General features: G+C 43.0%; 1 protein-coding gene across 5 annotated transcripts in view; it reads right to left on the minus strand.

Moving 5' to 3' along the window:
- CLEC16A (C-type lectin domain family 16 member A) overlaps positions 1 to 12,499 on the minus strand; it is a 226,372-nt gene that overhangs the window by 144,257 nt on the left and 69,616 nt on the right. For all 5 annotated transcript variants that reach the window (XM_019507460.1, XM_019507458.1, XM_019507457.1 and 2 more), the window contains one exon: positions 4,145 to 4,245. In XM_019507460.1, coding sequence (XP_019363005.1) covers positions 4,145 to 4,245 — 101 coding nt within the window. The remainder of the gene's footprint in view (positions 1 to 4,144; positions 4,246 to 12,499) is intronic.

The following is a 12,499-nucleotide window of genomic DNA, read 5'->3' on the forward strand; positions in this document are numbered from 1 at the left end:
CTGCTAGCTAGCAAAAACCATAAGTGATGCTCCTGTAAACAAAGCTTTCCTAGAAACTTCTGTAGAAGTAACCATTTGATATTACCCCCCTCCCTCCAAGCCACAAAAGTCAAATCCATCCAACCTGCACAACTCCCAAAAGGAATGTGCATCCTATTTGCACGGACAGTCAAGATCATGGCATTCAGCACCAGGTATTCCATCCTTTTTGACTACAGCTCAAATCTGGCATTTACAAAATTAATGGACACAAAAAAGAAATCACAGGAGTTTGTTAGCTTGCCCTTTTTCAAACCCAGAAAATCTGTAAAGTCTACTGGACAGTCCATGTTGCATAAAGGGGAAGCATAATACGAAACAGTAATACCACACCATGAAAATTTACGCCAACCTTATCATAATTCGAAAAAGCACACAGATGTATAGATGCACTGTTAACAAGGAAAGCAGCTAAAGCAGGCATGAGAAAGCGATGTTAGCCAACACGCTTCAGTCAGAGTTAAATTGCTTCATTTAGAGCAACTTAGATCAACACCTGAGGTTGTATCTACAGGATTGGTGTCAAGAAGTTTCATGAGTTCTGAGCAGTGATATAACACTCATAGAAGTGAATCCCATGTGACATACATATGGCACCATAACGCAAACTAGTTCAGTTTGGGTTCACAACCCAAACTAGAGGCCACCAGAACAGACTGAGCAAAAGAAATACTAAAATCAGCCTTAGTGGAGGCTTAAAGGATTTAAATCCCCCCCGCAATCCATTTTGAGGCTTTTTTCAGAAGATAAGCATAGAATCCACTCAAAAACATTCTAGTTATTTATTTATTTATTTACAAATAATAAAACCTTGTCAATGGAATAAACTACTAGAGGATCAGCATGAATGATAACTGCTTTTGATATCTGTCAGCCACGCTGGAATTTCTAAAATACCTACCTGTTCACCTGTTCTAGTAGAAAGCATTTTTGTTACTTGAAATATAGAAAATATATTTCAAGTAATTTTCAAACTAGCTTCGCATGTTCATTCCAAAGCTGACTGTATCTGATCTCCCTTATTGCAATTAAAAGATTTTGAAAAAACCTTTATTTTCCAAAAGCCTTGGCAGTCAATTTTAATAAATGTCCTTCAAAATGAATGGCAAATGTAGAAAGCTAAAGCTTTAAGACTGCAAACTTCACTAAGCCACAAAGTGGGGCATATTCAGAACAAGTAAGGCTTTCAAATCTTTTTTTTCTAATAGATCCCAGATATTAATCCACAAGCTATCTAATATACAATAAGTTTGTGTTATCAACCATTTTTCCGGCAGCAGTTCTGCAGTAAATGGAGCCACTCAGCAAGTAAGCCTTTAACCACTTTAACATAATTTTCTAACCAGTTTTCAGATGGTTAAATTTTCTCTGTTGAACTATCCTAAACCCTCAAAAAGTGTATTACAGAACTTTACACATGTTAGTGTCAGGAAAAGAGATCTCCCTGCCCCTTCAGGGGGGAAGGGGAAAGCTCTTCCTCAGGACTTCCCCAAACAGAAACCTTATTTGTTCTCCCCCTCCTGAGAGGACCCCCTGCAGCCAGCCCCAATGCAGCTTCACAAGGGACAGACCTCTGGCTTCAAGACCTCGGCTCTTCTCAGTCCCTGCATTCCATGGTGATCTGCAGCATCCCCACCTCTGGGGGCTCCTTTTCTGGTCAGCTTCTGGGCAGGAGGAAGGATGTTTTCTTCTTTTAAAGAGGTTTATCAGTTCCACAGGAGCCATGGGTGCAGCCAAAACACTAGGGTCACTGCCCAGCTGCAAAGCCACAGCTTCCCCTTGCCTCCACAGGCAGAGGCTGGGGCTGCAGATCTTTCCTGTGCATGGATCCTGCCACCACAGGGAGGGAAGGAGAAAGATGCCAGGCCCCCCACAGGGATCAAGCGTCTTCCAATACAGCAGTGAAACTCCTGGCCGCATGGTGGGTCTGCCTGGCCCCGCTGCAGTAGCAGGGCCTGGGCAAGGTAATGGGCTACATGCTTCTCCTGCCAGCTGCTGGGCTCTCCCCAGATCACCCCAGGAGAAAGTGGGGGAGGGTGGGGGACCAGTCCCACTGGGACATCCTCCACTGGACACACTGCATCCTTCCCCTTCCTGCCCATGGTGCTGGGGCCACTCGGGACCTGGCCCAGTCCTGAAGCAGGACTGAGCACATGGCTGGCTCAGCCAAAGAGGAAAGATGCAGCATGCCTGGCAGCGGCTGTCCCACTGGGACCAGATCCTCCCTTTCCCCAGGGCAAACTGGGAAGGGCCCAGCCCTGCACCATAAAGAAGCCTTCCACGTCCACACCACAGTGGTACAAGCGCAGTCGGAGGTGCAGGGAATCAGTCACCCTGTCCAGGCCCTGCCACTTCAGGGGGGCCATGCAGATCCCCTGCATGGCTGGGAGTCTCGAAGCTGTAGTAGAAAAACCCCACCTGACCCTTGTGGGGAGCCCATCACTTCCCTCCCTTCTTCCCTCCATGGTGGCAGCGAGATATGGGCACAGGAGAGATCCACAGCTCCGGTTCCATCCGCAGCCTCAGCACATGGGAGCAAGGGGAAGCCATGGCTCTGCAGCTAGGCAGTGCTGCCTAGTGGCTCAGCTGCACCTGCCACCCCCTGCCCATGGCTCCCCACCAGTGGCCTGATGCCCACACAGTGCCAGGAGCAGAGTGAAAACATAAGGATGTGGGGCCATTCCAGCTGGAGGTCACTAAACTAGACATGAGCTACCAGTTAACCACTTAACCGATATAAATCAGAAGAGGTTAAACGGATATTTTCTGTGTCCCTATTGGAGAACCAGACCGCAAATGACAGTAAAGAGCCAATAATGGCTCTCTCAGGGATCTAGTTGTAAGAATTATCCACAGTAAAGCCTGCCCTCACAAAGCCCCACAAAGTGCACTCCACTGGAACTGCAGACTAGAATCCAACTCACTTAACTATGACAAAGGAAACTAATACAAAAATATTTAAACACATAGTCTTCACCCTCGCTTTCCAGGACTTCTCTGTTGATTCACTTTTCTTTTTCTTCTCTGAACCTTTAAAAAAAGGTGTTAAGAAAAATGCCCCCACATACCACATCAGTACCCTTATGCTGAGGCACTATTGCCTTAAATCCTTCTGTTCAAAATTTATTTCCAGTAATAAATTAAGTCTATTTCAGGAGCGGGAAACTGAAATTCAATAAAAGTCCACTTGTTTAAGCTGAATTTATTTAGCATGTTTTAAGAGATGCAAGTAAAATGTTCTACTGCAAACATGAAAACTCATTTAGATGAGCAAGTTTATTATAATTATGTGTCAATATTTCTATCAAAACCTTTACATACATAGACATTCACCTTTATGTGGTACACACAATGTTTGCAGCTTTTTATCTAACATGACCTATTGAAGTCCAAAATGAATTCTGTGCATGCAAGGGACAGGATATTTAATCCCAGTGAAATAATCTGCACAAATGCCGTACAGTTCAAACAACTATGGCACAACACATGTAGTGGCTGTTGAATACTTACATAATTGGGTACCATTAACAAAAATGATTTGACAGCTTGTTTTGGTAGTGCTGAAGCAATGTTACAGCTGTGATGGGCTAGGAAATATGCGAGAAGCAAAGATTTGTGTGGGCAATAGACAAAAATCCTTGTCTCTTGATAGTTTACAGCAATGAGCATAGTACTCCTCCAAAATGAACAGCTTGATTCTCCCTTGGCTTACACATAATACAGTTATATAAACCCAAACAAATGTAAAAATACCACCAAGTTGGAGTCTCACCACTCTGTATTTAGATGATCCTCACATATTTATTGTACTGAATGGAATTGGTTTAGTACTATTTAGAGCACTAAATTCAAGTGACTTAATCTAACTAAAAATGAAGCATTCAGTTGCAGTTCTAGGAAACTTACTAGAGAAAAATACCACAATCTACACACAGCATTCTTTGAAAAATAGGAGGGGTTTAGGAGGGGTTCGTTCTTGTGGTTTAAAGCACCTAGAAAAAAAATCCTACCACAACTTTACCAAACTAAAGCCACTGAGTCAAGCATCATTTCATTTTCTTTTCTGGGGAAAAGGTATTATGAGTATACAAAATAAATCTCTTACCTTTATTGTGAGACATTGCATATAGGAGACAAAGTACAAAGAGGGCATAATAGTCATCTTCAGTACAGTCCAGTGCATTATATACCATGTCAAGAAAAGGCCTGTGAAAGACAGCAATTTCATAATGATGGTTATAATACTAGAAGAACTGGGTTACTGTAATATAGCCTGCATCATTACCTACAAATGGAACAGGGAAGGGAAAAGAGGATGGTCAGTCTTACCTGCCCCAGGGGGCTTCTTCCCTCCCACCATGCCCAGGTGCTACAGGCTTGTTGCCAGCAGCAGATGTACGAGCACCTCCAGGCAGGCAGAAGGGGAGCTGCAAGGGGCCCAATCCTTATTATGTCAGTGCAGCCCCAGTCCCTATCCTGTTGTCTACACCAAGGCACTTACAACAAGCAAAACACCCTTGTGGCATGCTCCGACATACATGCCAGGGGTTGCTGATGCCTGTTACAATACATGTTTGATTTTTAGTACAGGATTTGGTTTTTTATCTATGATTTGTTAAAATGGTATCTTCTGAAAAAGATTTTGTGCGTGGCCCTCCACAACTCGCCAAAACACATTAAGTGGTCCGCCAGCTGAAATAACTGTCCAACCCTTTAAGGCCTGCTTAGCAGCCTTATCCTAGTATTGCTGTTAAAATGGACCCATTTCATATAGTAACTTTTCATTTCATGTTTTTCCATCTATATCAATATCAAAAATCAATTCAGTTTCAAATACATGTTTAAAAGGTAGAAATTGAGAGTTAGAGACAACATTTCAGAGGAGGGTAGGCCAGTGTTTCCCAACCAGTGTGCTGCGGCACAGAAGTGTGCCGTCAGAAATGAACAGGTGCGCCGTGGAATATTGCCATGGCAATAAGTTACAATAGATATGAGAGTGGGGAATGCCTTAACAGGTGTGCTGCAGAAAAATTTTATTTATCAGTGTGCCTTGGGTTGGAAAATGTTGGGAAACACTGGGCTAGGTCAGCAGTAAGACAGACTTCTGCCTTGTTTTAGATTGATTAGTGTTTTTGAAAGTGACAAACAGTCAGTACAGCCAAGGACACCATTCTGTAAATGAGGGAGAGCTTAAATAATATGTCCCAAGCTGCTGAGCAAGTCAGTCAAGCCAACAGCAGGACTTGGAACTTCGTTTTAACAGGGACAAGAATTCTCGTTTTTCATCATTAACGAAATCTAAAGGCTAAAATATATAAAACCTTTTTGAGAGCCATGAAAACATTACATTTGAATGGAAGCAACCATCCATATAATGCAACGGTTTTCAATCATTTTTAATAAGTATACCCCCAGCAGCCCTGTTTTTAGTAAGTGTACTCCCACGAGGGGGGTGGTGAGCAGCCCAATGCCAAGCAGGAGCATGGCAAGTGGCAGCAGTGCAGTGTCTGTGCAGCCCTGTTTTCACCCTGCTCCTTTGTCTGTGAGGCAGCAGCGCAGGGTGGCAGCACTCCATCCCCACCCACCCCCGCGTACCTGCTGGGACCTTTCAAAGCACCCCTGGGGGTACACGTACCCCTGGTTGACAACCCCTGACATTCATTGACTGTAAGGCCAGAAGGGATCTCGGAAGATCATCAGGCCCAGCCCCCTGCACTAAGCAGTAAAAATAACTAGGGATCAGGTGACCCCAGCAAAGTGACCATCCAGTCTCCTCTTGAAGATTTCCAGAGTAAGCGATTGCACCACCTCTGAAGGGAGCTTATTCCACAGTCTGGACACCATGACTATGATGAAGTTTTTCATAATGTTGAGCCTGAATTGATCTTCCAGGAGTTTGTGGCCATTACTCCTTGTTTTCCCCTTGGGTGCCCTGGTAAACAGTTGCTCACCGTACTCCCCTACTGTAGTGGTAAGCTGTTACCAGGTCCCCTCTCAGCCTTCTTTTCCTCAGGCTGAAGAGTCCCAGATCCCTCATCCCTCAGCCTTTCATATGGCTTGCCTTTTAAAGACTCTGATCATATGGGTGGATCTTCTTTGGACTCTCTCGAGCTTGTCCACCTCCTTCTTAAAGTGTGGTGCCCAGAACTTGATGCAGTACTCCAGCTGCCATCTCATCAGTGCCCAGTAGAACAGAAAAATCACTTCCTTGGTTTTGCTGGAGATGCATCGATTGATGCATGCCAGAGTATTATTTGCTCTACTGGCTACATCGTCGCACTGCCAGCTCATATTCCTACTGTGGTCTACTATTACCCCCAAGTCCCTTTCATTCATGGTGCTAGTCACTTTGGTTCCGCCAAGCCTGTACGTACGTTGGGGGTTGTTCATCCCAAGGTGGAGCACTTTACATTTCTCGATGCTGAACTTCATCAGATTCCGATCCACTGAGCTTGCTAGGCTGTCTAGGTCCGCCTGTGTCCGTAGCCTATCTTCAAGCATGACCACGCTCCCCCATAACTTAGTGCTGTCCACGAACTTGGCTAGTGAGCTCTTCACCCTCACATCCAAATCATTAAAGATGTTGAAAAGTACTGGACCGAACACCAACCCCTGTGCGACACCACTGCCCACTGCCAGGATGACAGATCCGTTCACTACAGTTCTCTGGGTTCTATCCTGCAGCCAGTTTCTCACACACCTGACTGTCTTGGAGTTAAGCCCACAATCCTCCAATTTTCTCGTGAGGACATTGTGGGATACTAAATCAAGGCCTTTTGTAAGTCAAGGTATACAATGTCAACCTGCTCTTGTGTCCAGGTGGCGAGTTACCTGGCCATAGAAGAAGATGAGGTTGGCAAGGTAAGACCTGCTTGTGACATGGCTGTCATTCAGAATTGCATTCTGCAAGCTTATCGCAGATAGACTCCTTGATGAAGTTTTTTAGGATTTTTCCTAGGATGGAAGTTAGGCTGATTGGCTTCTAGTTACCCAGGTCCCCCCTCCTGCCCTTCTTGTGGATCGGCACATTGGCTTTCTTCCAGTCCTCAGCGACTTCTCCAGAGTGCCACGAGCTGTGGAGGAATTTTGCCAGAGGTTCTGAAATGAATTTGGCCAGCTCCTTCAGCACGCTTGGATGAAGATCATCCAGTCCCACAAATGTAACAGTGAAATCCTTTAGCACCTATTCAGTTAAAGTCAGATGAAGGCAATACTGCACCCATCCCCACACAAGACACAAAGGAATACGACACAACAGAAGCTGTTACCAAGCAAACGAGCTTCACTGCACTCTTCCAGCCCTTAACACTAGTTAACTAATATCACTACCTGCACAGCACAGCCAAACATTAAGTATTATCCTTTGTGTAATCATCTTTAACACATCTCTGCAAGCCGTTCAGACAAACTAATTCACCAGTTACACTTCCCTAAACCCTTAACCTTCAGACATTCCCATGGGGTAATTTCCTACCTCAGACACATATTTTGTGCAATAACTTAAAGTTAATCAATCCTCATTTTTTTTCTTTTTAGGACACTGTCACCGCAGTGTACAATATTGCCAAAGAACAGCCAGCTTACGTGAATGGTTTGCTCTCTGTGGATGAAAAACTGCCGAGGGTAACATGCAACCCCAGGTATGAATGCGTTTTTCCATATAACAACTTACCCAAAGCCCATGTTAACGCATTGGGGTAACTTGTTACCTCAATGCAATTGCTGTATAAATGACAGGCCTGTTTGGCCACTGAGTGGATGCCTCTGAAAGGTCAGCATTCATTCACACCTCATTCATGTCCATTTCAGGTATCCATGGTAACTAATGGACGGTCATCCTCCACTCTGCTTTTGCAGAAAATGTGGTAATCCCTTTTGCTAACTGCTTTAATTTGCAGGCTGCAAGGTCATCAAAACACCATGCCCTTTGCCACAAAAAACCAAACAAACCCTTTGTCATACCCAAATCCACCTCTGCTCTCTTTTTTGCCCTGCCTTTGTTGGAAGTGAAGACATGAAGCCCACCTCAACAGTAAGGGCTTGACACCCCCCATGCCCATTTTACCTGCTCTCAGTAACCCCCTGCATGTGTGGTTTACAAACAGCATCCACCCACATTCAGTCTGCCTGCAAAGGGTAGATGTTGGTCTCTGGCTTCTGTGCCCAGGAGGAGAGGCAGGGCAGAATTGCTTCTGTCACAACATAGGTGGACAGCCTTGTCTTTGATAGTTACTTATATGCATTCAGCAGTAATCAATTTTTTCTGCAGTCCAGGATGAGAAGGCAGCACATACTCAGTGCTGACGCCTGTCTTGCACAGGTAACCGGGGATGACAGCGACACATCCACTGATGAAATCTTATCCCAAGGCAGTGAGGATGCTGACTTTGTTCCAGATATGGGAGACTGTGCAGAACAAGAAGACCATGCATCTATGGAAGATGCATTCAGATCAGATGAGGAGGAGTTAGTGCCACAAGCAGAAGTGATATCAACACTTCCAGTGGGAAAGGGAAGAGGACCAGCCCAGGGCCACTGTGGCAGACCGAGGAGAGCTACAGCAGGACATGGAGCAGCACCACTGTCATCACCCCCAGAAAACACTGCAGATGATGACACCTTTACAGGAAGGAATGGCAGCGTGGGAAAAAATTCCACAGCTAATACATCATTGGAGAACAGCCAAGGACATAGTCCATGAAAGTGCTGGGCCAACAAGAGAAAGTAATAAAGACACAGTGGTGGAAATGTTCCACCCGTTTCTCACAAGATATCCTGACCTAAAAGAGAAACAAACAAAGAGGCAGAAAGAAGATTCAGGAAGTGGAATGACAGCCATCCTGAAAATAGAAAGGAGTGTAAAAAGCTGGATGAAACAGCTGAAAGCCTACACTGGCCTCCTACTGCTGAGTGGTCTATACCACGGTGGTCACAAGGCACTGGAGGAGCTGTGGGAGCAATGCACCAAATGTCCATGCTACCATGAGTTTAAAATGATTCCGTCAAATTAACAGCTACCTGAGATTTGACAACAAAATGACAAGTGAGGAAAGGAGAGCTGTGGACAAGCTTGCTGCCTTCAGAGATATTTGGACACAATTTATGCAGCAGCTCAGGAAATGGTATATTCCAGGAATACCCCTGATGGTTGATGAGCAACTCATTGCATTCAGGGGTCGCTGTGTCCTTTCAGACCGTATAGGCCCAGCAAGCCTGCCAAATATGGCTTGAAAATTCGGTGGTGCTGTGATGCAGCAGCATCATTCCCCCTGTCTGGAGACATCTACCTGGGCAAGCAACCAAAAGCTCCACACCAAGGTAACCTTGGTACCCAGGTCATTGAAAAAAATCGGTTCATCCCTGGTACAAGACGGGAAGGACTATTGTGGGTGACAATTTCTTCACAAATACTGACTTGGCAGAAGGACTGTTACAGCAGGACTTTACCTATATGGGTATGATTCAGAAAAACAAAGCCGATATCCCAAACGAAATATAAGCAAATCGAAGAAGGGAAACTTTTTCATCCATTTTTGCTTTTGACGGGGAACTCACCCTAGTTTCCTATGTTCCAAAGAAGTCCAGAGTTGTTCTGTTGCTGTCAAGCACACACCATGACCTGTCAGTGGGTGCAGAGCAAAGAAAGCCAGACATCATCCATGACTACAATAAAAACAAGGGTGGGGTGGATAACCTTGACCACTTAGTCCATATGACCACCTGCAGACTGAAAAATCAACAGGTGGTCAATGACACTTTTTCAATATGCGGAATGTGGCTGCCATTGCCAGCCTCATAATTTGGCTAAGACACAATACAAACTGGAAGCAAAGATCACATTTAAGACAGCACTTTTTCTTGCAGGAGCTTGGAGAACAGCTGATCGATGGCTAAATAAAACAAAGACTGATGGATACACGTAATCTGTCTATGTCTGTCAAGAATGTTATGACTGCCCCAAATTACAAATTGCCACAATGCACTCAAGTAGAACCTTCTGCAAGCATGAGTGGACATTGTGCTTTTTGTCCAAGGACAGATGACCACAAAACGCAGAAATGATGCAAAGATTTTAAGTGATTTGCTTGTGTGCACCACAGTACATCACGGCTGCTTTGCGAGGAATGCAATATTTAGTTAAAACAGTTAGGAAATGTTTTTGGAAGTAACTGTTAGTTTGAAAACAGTGTGAACTGCAGACTCAACAAATTATTCATTCACATTTTGAAACTAAAAACAAGTTTTAGAGTTCTAGTTAAATAATATTTTGGGTTCAAATCATCATAAATACTCTTTTAAGCAATCTGCAGGTTTAATAAATAGTTTTTGGTACATTTGTACTGTTGTCACTGGTTCCATTTTGTTGTTGTGGATGGGGTAACAAGTTACCCCATGTTACCCTGCAATTCAACATTGTTGGTCTCAACTTAGCCCATGAGAACAACAGTGGTTATGGTTTTATGAGAATGAATGAGGGTTAAACAGGTTTTTGTGATTTCTTAAATTCCATTCAAAATGAGAAAATTATCTTGTCTACCCTGTGACAACAGAAGTGCCAGAGTAATTTGGTGCTACATTAAAGTGAGTGGACTGGCCTGGAATATATAGAGCATCTTTTGCCTTAGGCACCAAACACACCATTTTCTGTGATTAACTAATACAACAAGAAATGGTGAAAAATGCTGTGCATACCTAAAATCAAGCTACTGAAATCAGTTTTCCATACTACATTCTTACTCCAGATTACGAGATAAACAAATCCAGCTGTATCAAGAAAAAGTCTTAAAAATATCTAAATATATATTAAAATAGAAGCTTTGAGTTGTAAACATGAACACCTTTCACCAAGTTTCTCAAAGCACTTTTTAGTACCATATTAAACACGCTAACGGATGGTGAATAAAAGGTCATAATTTGGAAGAGAACTCAAATATCCCAGGTTCCATAATTAACAAAACTACTAGACAATAACAGGGCCATAATTATATTAATACACTAGAGCCTGAGCTCGTTTGACCAAATCCCACTATCATATGATCTTTGATTTTGCTTGAAGAGAAATTTGCAGGTTTTGATGACTTCAGCAATTACTAGTTGATAAATCAGCTGATAAGCATGGGTCAGAACAGCCATTGTGCCTATTCAAATTTATGCTGGAAGCCAAACAAGACAAAAGAGGGGCAAAAAGATGGCTTAAAAGCTTCCCTCCTCTGTCCATCTTCGCATCTGACAGCCTAGGAGGAACCAAGAACCTGGCCCATGTATGGTAATGAATCTTGAGGATAGACGAACATGCATTTGAAGGGCCCCAAATTACAGAGAACTTCAAAACAGCAGTGAAGGCATACAGTAACAGTCTCCCAAAGACAGTGCACATAAGAGTGCTAGTTGGCTTTCTGCCCCACTCCCCTACTCCCTTGTGGGAGTGAGTACACAAGAAACACTGAAGGCTGCAGACGTTTCAGGAAGTGCTAAAAAAAGGAAGGGCTTCAAAGCTGTTGCTCTTTTTTCATGGGTCACTTCTGAAGCACTTTAGCTGTAAGCATCTGCATTTCAAAGGTACTTGGAGCCCTTCAAATAGCACATCTGTCCATGAGCTTTATGATCAGAATAGCTCTTCCCTATCTATCCATCTTTGTCTACTGTACAATAAAGTTCAAAAAAATTCAATGCTTGCCATTTTGCTACTTAATATGAAGCAGGTATTGTGTTATCAAATCTGTTTCTCTGCTACACAGTATTTGTTCCCATGAGCAACAATCAATATGTGGTCTATTTCACAGCTCAGACAGGATTTGTAAATGTATGGAAATGTTATACGGGTTCCAATTAGATTCAAGCTGATTTGTCTTTGTATTATATCAATGGATCTCATAAAAACAAGTTTATATATGAAAAATTTGATAGATCTAGTGTTTTCTAAAGCTGAATGTACTTTGGAAGCAATTAAAAAGTCAAATTTGCCAATAGCTACTGCACAATAACTTTATATATTCTTATTTTCCACCATTGTGTTGGACCTGCTAGGAGATCTAATCTTTGACGGTGGCAGTGATCAATTAGAGGATAATCAAAATATGAAAAAACTTTTTAAAAAAAATGTTGAGGAACACAGCAGTATTTATGTAAGTTTTACACTGTGGCTGGATTAAATTACTGTCAAAGACACAGCACAGATTTTAATGGATTATTAACCTAGTAACTGAACAGTTTGTATTAACCAAAGATTTTATGTAGTATTTTAGTTTGCCAAGTCTAGGGATATTTCTGGCTAATATGGTAGGATCTATTCCTGCTACAGGACATCAGGTTTTTCTGCACTGGTGACTTTTTTCGCCCTTAGATCACTATTTCCTTTCAACTGTCTTGAAATGCAGCTATATGCCAAGCATTAGAATAATCAACCATCTACAGATTCTTCATTTTGAAGACTTAAAAAAAAAAAAAAAAAAAAAAAAAA

Source organism: Gavialis gangeticus, unplaced genomic scaffold, assembly GCF_001723915.1.
Source record: "Gavialis gangeticus isolate Ggan-Ray unplaced genomic scaffold, GavGan_comp1, whole genome shotgun sequence".
NCBI classification, from domain to species: domain Eukaryota; kingdom Metazoa; phylum Chordata; order Crocodylia; family Gavialidae; genus Gavialis; species Gavialis gangeticus.